This window comes from Xenopus laevis, chromosome 5L (genome assembly GCF_017654675.1).
Source record: "Xenopus laevis strain J_2021 chromosome 5L, Xenopus_laevis_v10.1, whole genome shotgun sequence".
Lineage (NCBI taxonomy): Eukaryota > Metazoa > Chordata > Amphibia > Anura > Pipidae > Xenopus > Xenopus laevis.
In genome coordinates, this window is record NC_054379.1 from 19,946,991 (window position 1) to 19,966,470 (window position 19,480).

The window sequence follows — 19,480 nt, forward strand, 5'->3', positions numbered from 1 at the left end:
AGTATGGCTCTGTGTAACCTGAATTACATAAGGAATAGCACTGGATGTATAAAGCATTAGTTGAGCTAATGTAAACATAATGGAACTCTATGGCATGTATTTACCTTCTAATCAAACACAACGCATATGAGAGTTTCTTTGATCTTTGAGAAGAAGGATGTGCTATTCCTCAGTATCCCATCTTTTCATTGTAAATTACTTTATATATTGTCTTTCATCTTCACTATATAAAACAAGTTAAGTTTGCAGAATCAGTGGAGCCCATTACATAGAGGAAACTGATTGCTATATCCCTTCATTATACAGAGGCTAAAAAACACAAAAGGCTAAATTCACTGTTAGGGTCTTATACAAAGAGTACTAAGCATGTAGCAGGACTCCTCCAGCCAGGACCCAATTCTCATGATGCCATGCATTTATCTACACTGGTCTGTTAATCACCTGCAACGTTGTTTCAATGGTCAGAACTAGCAGTGGGCAGACATACTGCTTTCAATGCTTTTGATACTACAGTAGAACCCTCATTTTTAAGTCCCCTGATTTTAAGTTTTCCCTCATTTTACATTGTTTTATTTGTGGTCCCTTCTGTATATTATGCATAATACATTTCCCTGATTTTACATTTTCCTGGATTTTACACCAATTTTTTCTGGTCCCCTGAAAACGTAAAATGGGAGTTCTACTGTATGTATTCATTCCAAATGTCCTATACATTGTTCTTATAATAGAATAATGTGGGACTGAGTAACACAGGCACTCAGCTCATTCATTGGTCATTAGCCAGGCCGGATGGTGCTCCAGAGAGTTATTTTCTGCTGAGTTCTCTGGCTGGTGGAACTACACCTGGTCTCTGCACCCCTGCCTTAGTGCTAACAAGCATCCCGCGTGCTATAATTATACCACCATTATTCCATCCCTCCGGAGTATTTTATCCAGCTTAGCTCCTTGTTCACCAGGCTGAGTCTAATACTCACCCCGCCAGAACTGCTTGGCTCCTGGGAATTGTATATGATAAAATGCTTTTTTTATATAATGATGTGGTATAGTTAATTTATTGCAGACTGCAAGCTTAATGTCATATAGTGGTTTGGGTCCCTTTATAGAATACAGGACAGTCAAATAAGCTACAACTCCCAGAACATGTGAAAACCTTTGGCCCTGCATTCCTCTTGCTCCAGTTTTGCCCATCTGTCTTCATCTTGCCCTACTGTCTCCACCTTGCCCTTCTGTCTCACTCTTGCCCTACTGTCTCTATCTTGCTTTACTATGTCCATTAACCCAACTGTCTCCATCTTGCCCTACTGTCTCCATCTTGCTTCTCTACTGCCACTATCTTGCCCTACTGTCTCCATCTTGCCCTACTGTCTCCATCTTGCCCTACTGTCTTAAATCTTTCCCTACTGTCTCCATCTTGCCCTACAGTCTCCATCTTGCCCTACTGTCTCCATCTTGAGCTTCTGTCTCCTTCTTGCTCCACTGTCTTAATCTTGCCGTAATGTCTCTATTTTGCCCTACTGTGTCAATCTTGATCTACTGTCTTAATGCTGCCCTACTGTCTCACTCTTCTCCTAATGTCTTCATTGTGTCCTGCTGTCTCCATCTTTTACTATTGTCATCACCATCTTACTTTACTGTTGCCATATTGCCACCCTTTTGCCTTGCTATCCCTCCACCCATTCTAAATCCCAGCTAAAGAGTTCTTCAGTAATTCAACATATACCTCAACAATTAATGGAATTACTGCCAGAAGAACACAGAGAAAATTAGCGCTTAGGAAGTAGTAATTGGGGTGGTGCCGATCTTCTAAGAGCTTCTTTCAGCTGTTATAGAGCATAATTTCTCTTCTCTTCCTCAGTGTCATTATGTGGCAGTTTAAGGGCTACCAGTGTATGTTCTGAGCTGGGCATCACTTGCCCTGGGACTATTGTGCAAAATCTGTGCTGGAGTTCTCTAGTCCTGTTGTGCCTTTTGCTCTCTTATTGTGCCACATGTTCAGAGTAAGCTTTATTTGAAATAGTATTAGAGCACGTATAGGGTAAAACTGATGAACACTATTAGATATTCTAAGAAAAACCTCATCAGAAATAACCCCAATAAATCCTTGGGCAGAAGATGATGCCCACATTGGTATTCTTGGGACACGAGCAGTTCCTGTATTGTTTATTTAATGGGATATTATTAAACAGTAGCGTTAATCTTTGTCATTAGACAATTATTACTAAACATTAACATTGTATTCAGTAATCAGAAAGAGCAGCACCTGGATTCTTTATTTATCTTTATGTCCAAAATGCAGAGAAATGAATTAAACCCTCTTTCCGTATCTATAGTCTTGTCCTAAAGGGGAACTATTGCGACAAAGAAAATTGAATATAAGTGTCATCATACTGAATTGAGAAAACTTCTAAATATATTCTTTTAAAAAGTTTGACCAGTTTTTGATATAATCAGATTACTCTTCACTCTCCCTCTCTCTCAGCATCTGTTTATTTTCATTCTTTGTGTGTCAGACATTTATTGACAGTTAGATCCAATATATCTTATAGGGGGGCTCCTTTTGCCTAGAAGATGTATTAGAGCTCACTCTATTAAAATCAAAAATCCTGCAACTCTACATAAAGGATTTGTGTCAAATTCAGTTTTTTTTTTTGTTTGATTTTACATCTGCTACTGCTAGGAAAGAGAGCCCCCCCCCCCCTAAAATATGTATTGGATCTAACTGTCAATGAAAATCTGACACTAAACTCCTGCATGAAGAGAGAATGAAGAGAAACAGATGCTGAGAGAGGGGGAGAGTGAAGACTTCTTCTGGGATTTCAATTCCTAGGGGAAAATACTAAATCTGCCATCATTTTATGGTATCTCTGTAAAGGCTATGAGCAAACTTAACAGGCTGTTCCTGCTGAATTTTGCTTAGTACAGGGAATACCTATGCTGCCATAGTTTTATGGGATCTCTCTGTACAGACTATGAGCAAACTTAGGGGCTGTTCCTGCTGAATTGTGCTTAGTACAGGGGAATACCTATGCTGCCATAGTTTTATGGGATCTCTTTGAACAGACTATGAGCCAACTTAGCAGGCTGTTCCTGCTGAATTGTGCTTAGTACAGAGGAATACCTATGCTGCCATAGTTTTATGGGATCTCTCTGTACAGGCTATGAGCAAACTTAGGGGGCTGTTCCTGCTGAATTGTGCTTAGTACAGAGGAATACCTATGCTGCCATAGTTTTATTTCTGGTATCTCTCTGTACAGGCTATGAGCAAACGTAGGGGGCTGTTCCTGCTGAATTGTGCTTAGTACAGGGGAATACCTATGCTGCCATAGTTTTATAGGATCTCTCTGTACAGACTATGAGCAAACAGTTTGTTCCCGCTTAGTAGGCATAGGTTATAACAATATTCCATATAAATATAATTTTTGTGAGTAAATCCCCTATTCTTTTTAGGATTTCAGGTTATGGAGCAGCAGGTGGGAATGGTGGGAAGACTCCCACACTGGCTCAAGGCATCTCCATAATTGGGATCTTCGAGCTCCAGAAAGATGATCTCCTGTATATTCTGGTTGGGCAAAAAGGAGAAGATGCCTGCCCCAGGGTAAGACTTTCTCTTTCTGATTCGTTATGGATTTCTACCCTTGGTTATCTTCATTCACATAGGATTATAATTCTGAACTTGGTCAAGGAGTTGCTGATTGGCTGATCACTGCTTCATTCATTTTAAAGCCCTCCTCATTACCGGGCTGTCCAGGTAAATACCGGACAGGTGGCAACCTCTACTCTAAGGGGAAGATTTTTTTATGGTCAAAACGGTCAAATAATTGGGGAATTATCCAAACTCAATTCAAGTTTTTTAAGTTTTCGAAATTTATCATACTCTGGCTAAGAATTAGAATTTGGAATTTTTTCAGAGAAAAAAACTTAAATCAAGTTTGGTCAAATTCCATTTTGAATTTGAGTTTTCCAGTCGGTAAAATTCGTCCAAGTTTAAGCTTTTCGATTGTTTTCTTAAATAACCCCCCTGTTGAATATATTCAAATTTAAGGGAGTTTTTAAAAAAAACGCACATGAATTCGAAATTTGAAGCTTGATAAATGTGCCTCTAATTGTTGTGAGAGTGGGTCAAGGACATCAGATTCGACATCAGCCTATAAGACACAGCTCCCACTTTATATTTATATATAGGAGTAGGAGTGTCATCCGGTCATGTGACCAGCGTAGCCCAGCCCCTGCTTAATTCAGCTCCCTAAGAAGCGAGTCGGAAAGAAGAGAATCTGATCAAAGTGTGATTCTTATTATTTGTTACTTAGTAGCATTTATTTTTATGGTTTATTTTGTTCATCAGAAGCTCATAAACTCGCAAAACTGAATTCAAGTGCAGATTAATTGGCTGACAAAGTAATTAAGCTTCATGCAATTATGCAGGCATGTACCTACTTAATTGGATTATAATCAGCAATTGAGCGATATATGGGCCTGTATGAAGGTCATTCTTTTAATGTCACTGTGATTTGTGCGGCTCAGTCCTGTGTCGTTAAATCTCCCCTCCGAGTGTGACTTTCTGCTCAGTCCTCATTCCCCTTGAAGTACAGGTATGGGAATGCTCGGCACCTGGGGTATTCTGGATGCCGGATCTTTCTGTAATTAGGATCTTCATACCTTAAGTCTACTAGAAAATCATGTAAACATTAAATAAACCCAATAGGCTGGTTTTGCTTCCAATAAGGATTAATTATATAGTTGGGATTAAGTACAAATTACTGTTTTATTATTACAGAGAATTTTTTTTTAAATTCTGGATTATTTGGATTAAATGGAGTCTATGGGAGATGACCTTTTTGGATAACAAGTTTCCAGATAATGGATCCCATACTTATATAACACTTCAGGTTACAAACAGATATTCTAGATATTAAATTACATTTTTTTCTAATGACCTTGCAGGGCCCCTTTCTTTTATATTGTTATCAAAAGCCTTCAACAATAATAGAAGGGACACAGATGATACAGCAAGTGTTATGTCTTTGCCATCTTGTCCTGCTAAAGCTTCATTCCATATTGTCTTCAAGTTGTCCTTCGCTCTTCATTTTACCCTACAATTGTTATCTTGTCCACTACCTTGCCCTGCTGTCTCCATCTTGCTCTACTATCTTCATTTTGTCCAACTGTCTCCATCTGCCCTTTTATGTCATCTTGTCCTACAGTTTCCATCTTGTCCTTCTGTCACCACCTTGCTCTACTGTCAGCTCCCTGTCTTTCTGTCTCCATCTTGCCTTACAGTCTCAATCTTACCCTTGTGTCTCCATCTTGCCCTACTGTTTCCATCTTGTCTTAATGTCTACATCTTGGCCAGCTCATCCCAACTCCTCCTATTTACAACTACAAGTTGGGGGCCCTTGTGTACGTTAGTCAAACCCCTTAAAGAGAGCTTAGGGCACACCTCTCTCATGACCAGCTCCATGCCATGACATGATTTAAGTGGCAGAACTTTTCTGTGCCCTGCAGCAAAATCTTTTTAGACATCTTTATTGTCATGCCCCAATCCTGATTGGCCCATTTTGCAGATACATTGAGACTGCTCCTCAGACAAAACCCCTACCTGACACCAAGTAGTAGGCTGGGTTTCTCTGTGTTGTTCACCATTGGATGCTTAGGCTGGTAGGAAGTAAAACCAAATTAGCCAACCCCTCGGGGGCGGATCCTCTAAGGAACTGTCTCTATCTCTATAGGCCAGTTCTGTTCTGCAGATGGTTTGTATTGGGGAGAACACTGAGATTGAGGATGAATTGCGGATTAACGGCAGCGTGAGCGAATGGGCGGGTGGAGGAGGTGGCGGTGGAGGAGCAACATACGTATTTAAGGTAAAATAATATTGTTTTTGTACAAAGCAACTTTAATAATCTTCTATGTGAATGAGCACCGAGTGCAGGGAGGTCTTAATGGCATTAAATAGCAAAGTAGAAGCCAATTGCCTGCCAGCCAAGACTCTATATCCCACAATGCCTTTCACACAGAAAACTGAATCATGGTTGGAGGAAAGCTGACTATCCATGTAATGTTTCATTGGTTAATCAGGGAGAGAAGAGAAAGAAGTAATAAAGGACAGACAGACACAGTTCTCAATAGTAATTACATTTACACATAACCTTATAACAAATGAACATTGTTAATTAATGTATATTGAGAAGTTGCTTAGAATTGTATTTTGATGGAGATCCTGGGAGCTGCAATTCTGCAAGCTGTAAGTACAGTTAATTGTATACATTTTAACCAGTTCTTATCCTGCCTGTTACATCCCCCAAAACAGATGGAGAATGGAAAGCCTGTGCCTTTACTGATAGCAGCAGGAGGAGGAGGAAGGTCGTACCGCTCCAAGGCCAGCGTGATCCCTCCTGAGAGGCTGGAAAGCAATTTCTCCATCCCAGGACTGAATGGGAAATCAGGGGCAGCAGGTACAGGATTATTCTGACATTTTTGGCCTTGTCCCTTGCTAATCAAACCACTTTCTGATCTGCTCAAACCCTGCCCATATCTGGCCATAACCCCACCCATTTATATAGTGGTTCGTTCTTGCTTTAATACAATGTCACAATGGTCAGAGCGTGATGATTAAATATGAGCAAGATACAGGAATCCAAGTTTTTACAGTACAGTAATAAGCAACAAAATTTATAAAGGGGTGGATCCCATGATTCAACCATGTAATTCAACCATGATGATCTTGTTGATTGACCAGTGAAATCCTTTGTAATTTCTCTCCAAAGGTGGAGGCGGCGGATGGAATGATCGCACTGTTTTACCTTGGGTTGGCAAGTCCCTAATGGAAGGGGCCATTGGTGGAGAATCCTGCCCCCAGGCTATTAAGAAGTGGGGCTGGGAGACTAGAGGCGGATTCGGAGGGGGCGGAGGGGGATGTTCCTCAGGAGGAGGAGGAGGGGGATATATTGGTGAGTATTTGCCATGTTATTTGCTGTAGGTACACCCTGGGGAAGATAAATGGTATTGATGGATCCTCTATTGGACTGAATCTGTTTTAAGGTTAAATCCAGATGGGAAAAACCTGAGGTCATTTGTATTAGCTTCATGAAGGACACCTACCTGGGCAAGTGCACCCATGCAATAATAGTCTCCACCCCACCCAGCTGCTTATTTGGGACCAAGCCCCGCCCCTTGCCTGATCATGGGAAAGAAAACAACCCTGATCATGGGAAAGAGAACAACCCAGCAGCGAGTAGATCAAATCAAAGCTCTGTGAGATCAGGTTCATTTACCTATTGAGAGTTAATGCCACTGAAACCAGGTTTCATCCCAAGGGGACCATTTATTAGTTAAACTGGTACTAGTTAATGCTCAGTGCTAAATAATGGGTTATTTTGTCTTTTATGTGCAGGAGGAAATGCTGCTGATGGTAACAGCCAAGAAATGGATGGACTGGAAGGTGTGTCCTTCATCAGCCCCCGTGGGGTTGTGTATACCCCGCCCTTAAAAGGTAACAATATATTATCTATCATTCATCAACACACTAGGGTCTAGGGGGTCACCAGTATGAGCTGTAACTAGTCAGTGGGCTGGTTTGTTTCACTAGGGACATATCATTGACTATGAGTGGCAACACCTTTCATACCAGCCACATATGATATTCCCACGCTGCTTTGATTTTTTATCAATTCAGGTGAATGTTTCATGGCTGCTTAGAAACAGTGTGGTCTGCAGCATGCATCTGTCATTAACAGCCATGTGGATATTATGGCTAGTTGATATTATGGTTAGTTAGTAACTGAGAAACTCTTTAGTGATCGGTTGCTTGAAGCACCTGGTAAATAATAGGCTCCCCTGCCATCAACTCTGGCCCCTGCAAGTAAGTTTGCAAAATTTTCCACTTGGGTGCTGCGATTAAAATGATATATAAGCTGCAGTCTTGCACACACACAGCACCCACTGTAACAAAGGTGCCAGGTAGTCTACTTTGGTTAAACCAATAATATTCATTATATCATGGACTGTGCTTGAATAGTAGCCCAGAGACATCTGTAAGGACAGAGGTTGGACTTGTCTGCACATGGCATAGAATGTAGGACACAGGGGAGTGATGAATTACAAAACAAGGGGCACATTCAACTCAGTTGTGTTCTGGTGCCACGGCTGCTGATCTTTCCATTCCTCATCTCATTTGCTGTCTGTCTGCAGTGATAGAAGGGCACGGAGAGGTGGAGATCAAGCTGCACCTCAACTGCAGTCACTGTGAGATGGACGAGTGTCTCCTGGAAGCCGAGAGCAAGAGAATCGTTTGCCTGTGTGAGCGCGGCACAGTCCTGGCTGAGGATGGGGTCTCCTGCATTGGTGAGGCCATTTGGCGAAGGTTATATATCAGTGCTACACACCCATTATTTCTGGGAATATCAGTGCTACACACCCAGTATTGCTGGGAATATCAGTGCTACACCCCCAGTATTGTCGGGAATATCAGTGCTACACACCCAGTATTGCTAGGAATATCAGTGCTACACACCCAGTATTGCTGGGAATATCAGTGCTACACACCCAGTATTGTCGGGAATATCAGTGCTACACACCCAGTATTGCAGGGAATATCAGTGCTACACATCCAGTATTGCTAGGAATATCAGTGCTACACACCCAGTATTGCTGGGAATATCAGAGCTACACACCCAGTATTGCTGGGAATATCAGTGCTACACGCCCAGTATTGCTGAGCATATCAGTGTTACACACCCAGTATTGCTGGGAATATCAGTGCTACATGCCCAGTATTGCCGGGAATATCAGTGCTACACACCCAGTATTGCTGGGAATATCAGCGCTACACGCCCAGTATTGCTGGGAATATCAGTGCTACTCGCCCAGTATTGCTGGGAATATCAGTGCTACATGCCCAGTATTGCTGAAAATATCAGTGCAACACACAGTATTGCTGGGAATATCCATGTTACACACCCAGTATTGCTGGGAATACCAGTGCTACACATCCAGTATTGTTGGGAATATCAGTGCTACACGCACAGTATTGCTGGGAATATCAGTGCTACACAATCAGTATTGCTGGGAATATCAGTGCTACACATCCAGTATTGTTGGGAATAACAAAACTACACACCCAGAATAGCTGAGAATATCAATGCAACAATACCCAGTATTGCTGGGAATATCAGTGCTATAAACCCAAAATTGCTGGGAATATCAAAATTACACATCCAGTTTTACAGGGGATTTTTTTGGAACGTGTAAAGGGTTAACTGCAGTTTTGCTTAGCACCCTCTGTACAGCAGTGCCCCTGTTGCATCAAGACTGTTTGAAATTGGATTTAAAATTTTTGTAAAAATGTTATCTTTTCATTTTCAGGTCAGCAGGAACTTTCTGACACTATAGCTAATCAGTACATTTAGTGAATGTAGAAATTCAGTCCTCCTGACACCATTACAGTGAACATAAAGCTCCCTCCCTTATCTGTAAGCCCTGACTTTCCTCTCTTATTGTCAGTACTGTTGCCTTAACCTATTTTAGAGCACCATAGTGCAGTAATGAGCCAGTCAAAGATATATTTCTGAGTATTGAAAACTTTCTTTAACAAATCAACTTGATGTAATGATATCAGGGTTACATTGTATCGCTGCCCCTAGATATGGCCCGTAACAAAGAGCAACCCCAGTAGTTGGTGTCAGGGGTTTAAATGTACCGCAGCTCTCAGGCTGAATCCTCCTGTGATTTTATGAGGGTAACTCCATGGAATGATTTGATTCTGGGTGGCAAAGCATTCTGGGAAGTGATAAAGTTCTGATTCATAACCTATGGCTTGGGAATGGGGTACTTATTAGTTCTGGAAACACGTTCCTCAACAAATGTATTCAGCATTTTAAAAATTGGGCCAATCCTGAAGCCTATTCCCTTACTGCACAAATGGTTAAATAGTATATATTGCCCACTTTGCCTGCAGTCCATGAAACGACTTTATTGCAGTATTATTATCATATTATTTGCTATTGTAAAGCATCTTATAGTGATGTCACAATGGTTTGCAGATGAAGCGCTACTTCCAGCCCAGGAGACGCATCTGCCGTTGTCGCTGGTTTTGTCAATTGTGACGTCGGCCCTGGTGGCTGCTCTCATACTGGCTTTCTCTGGGATAATGATAGGTGAGTGATCATATTAAAGGGATAATGTCATGGGAAAAAATGTTTTTCTCAAAACGCATCAGTTAATAGTGCTGCTCCAGTAGAATTCTGCACTGAAATCCATTTTTCAAAAGAGCAAACATCATTTTTAATATTTCATTTTGAAATCTGACATGGGGCTAGACATATTGTCAGTTTCTCAGCTGTCCCCAGTCATGTGACTTGTGCTCTGATAATTTTCAGGCACTCTTTACTGCTGTACTGCAAGTTGTAGTGATATCACCCCCCACCCCACTAGCCTAACAACAGAACAATGGGAAGGTAACCAGATAGCAGATCCCTTACACAAGATAACAGCTGCCTGGTAGATCTAAGAACACCACTCAATAGTAAAATCCAGGTCCCACTGAGCGACATTCAGTTAGTAGGAGAAACAACTGCCAGAAAGTAGTTCCATCCTAAAGTGCTGGCTCTTACTGAAAGCACATGACCAGGCAAAATTACCTGAGATGCACCTACACACCAATATTACAGCTAAAAAAATACACTTGCTGGTTCAGTAATTAAATTTTATATTGTAGAGTGAATTATTTGCAGTGTTAAACCATGTAATTTAGAAATAAAAACTACATCATAAAAATCATGTCAGAATCCCTTTAAGAGAAGCAGGAGGAAGGGGTCTCTGGCCAATAGAGCAAAAAGTGGCCATACACGGAGAGATCCGCTCGTTTGGCGATGTCGCCAAACGAGCGGATCTCTCCGCGACATGCCCACCTTGAGGTGGGCAATATCGGGCTGATCCGATCATGGGCTCTAAGGCCCAACGATCGGATCCTAATGAATAGTAATGGGGTTTTGGATCGCATGAACGAATAGATGCGGCCGCGATCCGACGGGATTTTTCGTCCCATCCGATCGAGATCTGGCCGACTTTCAGCCAGGTCTTGTTCAGGGAAGCCTGTCGGGGGGGCCCCATACACGGCCACCTTTACAGTCTTACCTTGATACCATTTCCAATTCAATCCAAACGATGCAGAGGTAAGATGTGGGATACGTGAACTCCCTGTTCCTTCCAGGATGAATTATTGCTATAGCGCAGGATTCTAACTCTATAATTAAAGTTTAGTAGGCTATCGATCAGCTACGAATTCTGGGTAAAATTAATTGGAAAGACATCTATCCAGAAGGCAAAACAAATTCAGCCCAAAACACTTGGCATGTTCAGCTGGTTATGCCACGGGGCAGAATGAACTCACAACCATCAAAGCCTTTAACATCTGGTCTACAAGCTCATCCCCCCCAGGGGACCCACAGTTCATTGATCCATCAGTAATTACATTGCACGGCTCCCATTCCCAGTGCCAGCCGTGCGGCAGCAGAGAATCAATCGCTATAAAAGAACATATGTTGCCCAGCTTGTCCACTTCACCACAATTAACACTTTAGGAAAATTAATTCAGAGGTTATTCTTGTTGAAGCTCTCTGTACAACTTGCAGTACTACATATCACCTGATACCAATGGCATACCAGTCCCATAAACAGCAACAGAACAGCACCCCCATGTATTGATCAACAGTCAAACACTGAACTTCAACATGTAATAACTAACGCTGCAAACCCTAAAACTGATTTAGCTGAGGGGACCATATAAGTCTGTTGGAGTGCCATAGTCCTCCTAATAAGGTATGTTGCGCTGAATAACGTCAAAATTGTGCTCTGTTCCTAGTGTATCGGAGGAAGCACCAGGAGCTACAGGCGATACAGATGGAGCTGCAGAGCCCGGACTATAAGCTCAGCAAGGTCAGAACCTCCACCATCATGACGGATTACAACCCCAACTATAGCTTTGCTGGGAAGATCACCTCTATTGGTGACCTCAAGGAAGTGCCCCGCAAAAATATTTCCCTTATAAGGTGAGTGCAACCTCCAATCTTTATCCTGGAATTCACTTCAGTCAGTAATATTGTTGGACAATTTGTAGTTGGTCCTTATTTTCTATAAGTTATTTATTAGAGGCAGCATATAGACAACAAAAACTTGTGTGTGTCTTTAATGGAAAAAAAATCATCAGCTCGTCCAAGGGTCCCTTCATAAGCTCCCCCAAAGGTTCCTTCATCAGTTATCCATTGGTCCATTTATCACCTCACCATCTCATTCAAGGCTCCCTTCATCAGCTCATCCAATTGTCTCTTCATCAGCGCATCCAAATGTTCCATCGTCCGCTTATCCAAAGGTTCTTTCTTCAGCTTATCCACTGGTCCCTTTATCAGCTCACCCAAGGGGTCCTTTATCAGCTCACCCAAGGGTTTCTTTATCAGCTTATTCAAGGGTCCCTTCATCAGCTCATCCAATGGTACCTTCATCAGCTCATCCAAGGGTTCCTACATCAGCTCATCCAAGGGTTCCCTCATCCGGTTATTCAAGGGTTCCTTTATTGGCTAATTCAAGGGTTCCCTTTTCATCTTATTCAAGGGTCCCTTCATCAGCTCATCTAAGGTTTCTTTCATCAGCTCATTTAAGCATTCCTTCATCAACTTATTTAAGGGTTCCGTCATTATGTTATCCAAGGTTCATTTCATCAGCTCATCCAATGGTTCCTTCATCAGCTCATCCAATGGTTCCTTCATCAGCTCATCCAAGGGTTCCTTCATCAGCTCATTCAAGGGTTCATTTTTCAGCTCATTCAAGGGTCCCTTCATCAGCTCATCCAAGGGCTCCTTTATCAGCTCATCCAAGGTTTCCTTCATCAGCTCATTCAAGGGTTCCTTCATCAGCTCATCCAAGGGCTCCTTTATCAGCTCATCCAAGGTTTCCTTCATCAGCTTATTCAAGGGTTCCTTCATCAGCTCATCCAATGGCTCCTTTATCAGCTCATCCAAGGGTTCCTTCATCATCTCATTCAAGGGTCCCTTCATCAGCTCATCCAATGGTCCCTTCATCAGCACATCCAAAGGTTTCATCATCTGCTTATCCAAAGTTTCTTTCATCAGCTTATCCACTGGTCCCTTTATCAGCTCACCCAAGGGTTTCTCTATCAGCTTATTCAAGGGTCCCTTCATCAGCTCATCCAATGGTACATTCATCAGCTCATTCAAGGGTCCCTTCATCAGCTCATCCAAGGTTTCCTTCATCAGCTCATCCAAGATTTCCTTCATCATCTCATTTAAGCATTCCTTCATCAACTTATTTAAAGGTTCCATCATAAAGTTATCAAAGGTTAATTTCATCAGCTCATCCAGTGGTTCCTTCATCAGCTCATTCAAGGGTTCCTTTTTCAGCTCATTCAATGGTCCCTTCAGCAGCTCATCCAAGGGCTCCTTTATCAGCTCATCCAAGGTTTCCTTCATCTGCTCATTCAAGGGTCTATTCATCTGCTTATCCAAGCATTCCTTCATCAGCTCATTCAAGAGCTCCTTTATCAGCTCATCCAAGCATTCCATCATCATCTCTTCCAAGCATTCCTTCATCAACTCATTCAAGGTTTCCTTCATGATGTTATCCAAGGGTAATTTCATCAGCTCATCCAAAGGTTCCTTTATCAGCTCATCCGAGGGTCCCTTCATCAACTCATTCAAGGGTCCCTTCATCAGCTCATCCAAAGGTTACTTCATCAGCTTATCCAAGGGTCCCTTCATAATCTCATCCAAGGGTCCCTTCATCATATTATTCAAGCGTTTTTTTCATCAACTCAACCAGGGGTCCCTTCATCAGCTTATCCAAGCTTTCCTGGATGAACGTAATATCCCAGGGACCCCAAAATAATGCCCTGTATCCAGTGATGGATACTTTAGTCTCGTATGCAGTTCTAGTTGATACTGTGTGACCTGTGTGGGGGAATGTGACCTACATTTACCATAAAGTGCTTTCTCGACAGATTAATAAAAGATGTCACTGCCCAACGGTAGGGAATTGCTGCATCGTCCAGGAATATTTCTATTATTTAAGTATAGTTAAATCTCAAAATGTTTTAAAAAAAACACCCAAATCCCTCCATACACTGACCCATTTTTCTTGGGGCACTTGGCAGAAATGGAATATTATGGGATATCATTACATTATACTCCAAATAAAGTTCATGTGATTTTTATGCTGGACACAGACATAGAGTTTGATCCAGGTCTTGTAACTCATAGCAACCAATGAGATCTTTGCTTTCAAACAGTGGGCCAGTAAATCTGGTGATTGGTTGGAATGGATTACTAAATCTGATACAAAATAGATTAGGAGTTGGGGAGCACCATCCGTCCAAAATAAAAGATGGTGTGCAAGGTCAGATAATAGTTAATAATTCAAAGGAAGAAAAAGAAATGACCCTTCACATTGCACCTTCCCATCCATGTGTTGTAACCATACGATTGAAGTGATTAATAAAACTTAACTTTTAATATGACCAGTAAAATTATGTCTAGATAGCAATATTAAAATATTGGTTAGGCAGGAGGCTGATTGACTAAAAAGCCAGGGGTAGGAGGGATAAAGTCACCTGAGAGTGACTGTTGGTTGGAGCAAACAATCAATCTTTTCAATTTCTTGACGATTATTCATATTATAGAGGTATCAGTACACCACCAGCCACCCCTTCTCCCACCACAGGATCCCTCCCTTCCGGTCTACAATCCCCATGCAGGGTGATTGAGGTATCAAGGCCTAAAAAGCAGCCTGAGTGGCAAGCGGTTATGAGTTAACCAAAATTATCAAAGTGTTGTTAGCACGTTCTTAGCCCCACGGATCGTCCATTAACCAACCCCTTCACCCTCAAGAAGTGCCCTCCCGATCCGTTCACCCCAGCAAATTGCGTTGTCCCTATCCGACGCCTGCCTAACCAGAACTAAAATTGCGCCTTTTAGTTCTGGTTAGGCAGGCGTCGGATAGGGACAACGCAATTTGCTGGGGTGAACGGATCGGGAGGGCACTTCTTGAGGGTGAAGGGGTTGGTTAATGGACGATCCGTGGGGCTAAGAACGTGCTAACAACACTTTGATAATTTTGGTTAACTCATAACCGCTTGCCACTCATGCTGCTTTTTAGGCCTTGATACCTCAATCACCCTGCATGGGGATTGTAGACCGGAAGGGAGGGATCCTGTGGTGGGAGAAGGGGTGGCTGGTGGTGTACTGATACCTCTATAATATGAATAATCGTCAAGAAATTGAAAAGATTGATTGTTTGCTCCAACCAACAGTCACTCTCAGGTGACTTTACCCCTGGCTTTTTAGTCAATCAGCCTCCTGCCTAACCAATATTTTAATATTGCTATCTAGACATAATTTTACTGGTCATATTAAAAGTTAAGTTTTATTAATCACTTCAATCGTATGGTTACAACACATGGATGGGAAGGTGCAATGTGAAGGGTCATTTCTTTTTCTTCCTTTGAATTAAATCTGATACAAGCCTTTGATTACATTCCCTGTATTGCTTACATTTCAGCTGGTAAATAACTGATCTTGTTTCTCATATTTTCGTGGCAGGGGATTGGGGCACGGGGCATTCGGAGAAGTGTATGAAGGGCAAGTGCTGGGTTCTGCAAATGACCCTAACCCTTTAAAGGTGGCAGTGAAGGTAAGTGACTCCTGGTCAATGTTCTATGCTAACTGAAAGGGACAGTACGTTCAATAGTATTTCAGTTGGATTTATGGGATCTATATGTATGTATAGATATATAGATATATTTACTGTATATGGAAACCCTTTAAACAGAAAATGTAACTATATGATTAGACAAAGTGACTAAAACATTGCCCACATAATGCTCTTTAAAGGGGTTGTTCACCTTTAAATTAACTTTTAGTGTGATGTAGAAAGTGATATTCTGAGGCAATTTGCAATTTGTCTTCATTTTTTATTATATACGTTTTATCAATTATTCAGCGTTTTGTTTAGCAGCTCTCCAGTTTGGAATTTTAGCAGCTATCTGGTTGCTAGGGTCCAATTTAATCTAGTAACCAGGGAGTGGTTTGAAAGAGAGACAGGGAAATGAATAGGAGAGAGCTTAAAGGGCATATAAAGTCTAAAATAGAATAAGGCTAGAAATGCTGTATTTTGTATACTAAATATAAACATGAACTTACTGCACCACAAGCCTAATCAAACAAATAATTTATGCTTTCAAAGTTGGCTACAGGGGGTCACCATCTTGTAACTTTGTTAAACATCTTTGCAAGACTAAGACTGTGCACATGCTCAGTGTGGTCTGGGCTGCTTAGGGATCATCATAAACAAAGCTGCTTGAGTTCTGCATGGCTGGGAAGTAAGGCGGGGGCTCCCCCTGCTGTTCATAAGTATGATTGTTTCCCTGCTCAGCAGTTAGGGACCGTCTGACAATTCCTATCCACAGCAGTAAATGAAGGGAGAATTTCACTGCATACAGTCAGGATTCTTATAAAAAGGTTTTTTTTCTTAATTAAAGTATATTGGAGATAGATTTTTTTTTCATTAAAGAAAGTAAAAATCTAATTTTATTTGTTTGCCATTACATACCCTTTAAATAGAAGGGTAAGTAATAAAAGCAACAATTACAATAAGATTGTAGCCTCACAGAGCAATAGTTTTATGGCTTCTGGGGCCAGTGACCCACTTTTAAAAGGTGGAAAGAGTCAGATTATTTAAAAAGTTATACAAAAAATAATGAAGACCAATTGAAAACTTTGCCAAGAATAGGTCATTCTATAACATACTAAAACTGATCTATAAATCTGATGTTTTGCTTTCAGTCACAGACTTTATAAATATTGATGTCAGTGTCATTAGAGGGAAAGTGCATAGAAGAAAAAACTCTTATCAGGTAATGACTCCGTGTGCAGCTGAGCTGGAGGTGGAATTCAGGCAGGAGCAGCATTTCTTTGATAATAAAATTGCACTTGATGAACTTGGATATAACCTGCAGGGGCCCCGCATCATATTAGTCAGCAGTCCCCGTCCGTGTGAAGCTGCAATTGACCCACTTGCCGATATAATATTGGATTTGGGAGCTGCGAGCTCAGCAGTCACAATAAGAGTCAGATTTTCTGCAGAGGAGCTAAATCAGCTTCCCCCGGGGGTACATTGATATTAGGGGGCCTCTCCTGAATTGTAACTCTTGGCACTTTATGTCTCAGCGCCTGTCACTTTTAGGGGCGCCCCCTTCTGCCATCATAATGTGTGACAATTAGTGTTAGAGATTCACTGGTGCCTGTGAAAATATTATCTCTGGGGGGACATAGTCAATATATTCTATTCATAATGTGAGGCACCATTAAATGAATCTCATTATCCCTGCTAGTTGCATCTTATCCTCGTTCTGTAGTTGAAAAAGCAGAGCAAGCGCCTTAAGTCAATGGATTGTAAAAAACAAAGAGCAAATGAGTGTAAATAAAGTCTATCTAACAAGCTTCCCAGGCTCCCTTTCTTTATAGTATGATTTCAAGTGGGTGAGCGGCTGAGAGAAGAGAACGGCTTGTGCTAGTGATGAGCGAATCTGTCCCTTTTAGACGAAAAATTTGCAAAACTGCGCATTGAAGTCAATGGACGTTTTTACTTGCGACAAAACAATTTTTCTTGCTCCAAATGCATTGGCGACTTTTTTGTCTTAATGCTTTAGAGCAGAGACACACCGTCAGATTCGAGGAGATTAGTCGCACGCAGTCAAATGTCCTCTTCTTCAGGGCGACTAATCTCCCTGAACTGCTTTCCCGCCGGCTAAAATTTAAATCGCCGGCGGGATGGCACTCGGAGCGCTTTGTTTTCTGAAGTTTCCTTCGTGAGGCGACTTCAGAAACGAATTGATCCGATACATAATAGCCGGCGGGAAAGCAGTTCGGGAGATTTGTCGCCCGGAAGAAGAGGAGATTTGTCGCTGGGCAACTAATCTCCCCGAATCTGACCGTGTCTCTGCCCTTAAAGTCAATGGGCATTTTTTCTTATGGGTGTTTTTTCACTGCAAATTTTTCCGAAGCAAAATTTCGCCACAGTTTTGCAAGAAAATTCGTACATGGAGGAATTCAGAATTTCACGCAAATCCATGGCTGGTGAATAAATTCTCTCATCACAAGTTAGCACTGCTGCCTTGAGGCACTGGGATCTCAGGTTTGATTCCAACTCAGGCTATTTACTAAGGCGGCAAATCCTAGGGCTCATTCTAAAAGTTTTGGCCCACACGCTGGCTGGAAATCTGACTCTAGGTGCAGAGCACAATGCTGAGAGGCGCTGCCCTCTCCTTACACTGCTTGTAATAAATATTCTCTTAAAGGAACAGCCCCTAAAATCCAATGAAAAAGCTGAACGATAGCGGTTGTGTGCCCTTTCGGTCAGGTGATTAGTGAAATTAGTGAGATTTATACCTGTGTCTGCGCTGATAAATGACTCATTGGAGGAATTATCCGTCTTTATTGCACAAAGCTTTCCGATTGGTTCAGACGCAGACTGGGAGTATCGATCCCTCCTGGGCCTAAAGGTCACGGTTTCCTTGTTAGGAGTCGGGTTATTTGTCTGTTGAGCTGGGAAATAATGATGTCCTTGTCTTGAGATTGGGGTGTCACAGAGCGAGGGGGAATGAACCATCTGACAAGGGGAAAGTTTTGTTGAGCCTGATGCTTTAATAACATTGGTTTTTATTTCAATTTCCAGACTCTTCCGGAGGTTTGTTCTGAGCAAGATGAACTGGACTTTCTAATGGAAGCTCTGATCATAAGGTAAGTGGCCCCTCTAAATATTAAGAGCCGAGCCAGTTACCCAGACAGGTCCGGATAGAGATTCATATTAGGTCCTGGCATTAGACATAGGTCAGGGCAGCAAATGCAAAATGTCAGAAATTATTGCCCAATGTCTGAAAAGCTCCAACCTGGGTAATTTGTACCTTCAGAACACGTACTATAGGGTTCTTGGGTAAAAAAGTCACCAGCAATGAGTTTTTATCAAGGATAAAAGATTAAATAAGACCCTACTATGTTTCCCTTTGGGGCCCGTGAGTGTGTTGTTGCTACACAGGAGGGGGCTCTTTATTCCTGGCTGGGGGTCCTTAGGGTTTTAGTAGGTTCTGCTGATAATGAGCCGCTGGAATTAGAGACAGAATGTCAATAGAACCAGTGAAGCTTACAAAGCAATTGTGGCCCCCGCCTGTTAATGATATCACTGAGCTCGATTTGCTGTCAGGCCAAGGTTAAGCTGCGCATTACTGTACTCGCCCCACTGGGGTTACACCCCTCCTGACTCCATATAAATAGTACTGTCAGCTACAGCATCTCAATGGATTAGCCGCCATTTAGTGAAATTGTCCTTGTCACTCAGACACGGGTTGGAAATATTTCTCATGGACCCCTCGGCCAATGCTGAATAACAGCCAATAAGGGTTGTGAGTGCTACTGCCCCTACAGGA

The 19,480-nt window shown here is 41.9% G+C and overlaps 1 protein-coding gene across 1 annotated transcript in view; it reads left to right on the forward strand.

The window, feature by feature from the left end:
* Window positions 1–19,480, forward strand: part of LOC108716096 (ALK tyrosine kinase receptor-like) — a 349,880-nt gene that overhangs the window by 316,940 nt on the left and 13,460 nt on the right. Inside the window, exons 13-22 of the mRNA XM_041562409.1 lie at window positions 3,448–3,595; window positions 5,727–5,858; window positions 6,305–6,449; window positions 6,762–6,944; window positions 7,352–7,486; window positions 8,185–8,337; window positions 10,035–10,148; window positions 11,855–12,041; window positions 15,600–15,690; window positions 18,733–18,797. Of these exons, the coding sequence (XP_041418343.1) occupies window positions 3,448–3,595; window positions 5,727–5,858; window positions 6,305–6,449; window positions 6,762–6,944; window positions 7,352–7,486; window positions 8,185–8,337; window positions 10,035–10,148; window positions 11,855–12,041; window positions 15,600–15,690; window positions 18,733–18,797 (1,353 nt within the window). The remainder of the gene's footprint in view (window positions 1–3,447; window positions 3,596–5,726; window positions 5,859–6,304; window positions 6,450–6,761; window positions 6,945–7,351; window positions 7,487–8,184; window positions 8,338–10,034; window positions 10,149–11,854; window positions 12,042–15,599; window positions 15,691–18,732; window positions 18,798–19,480) is intronic.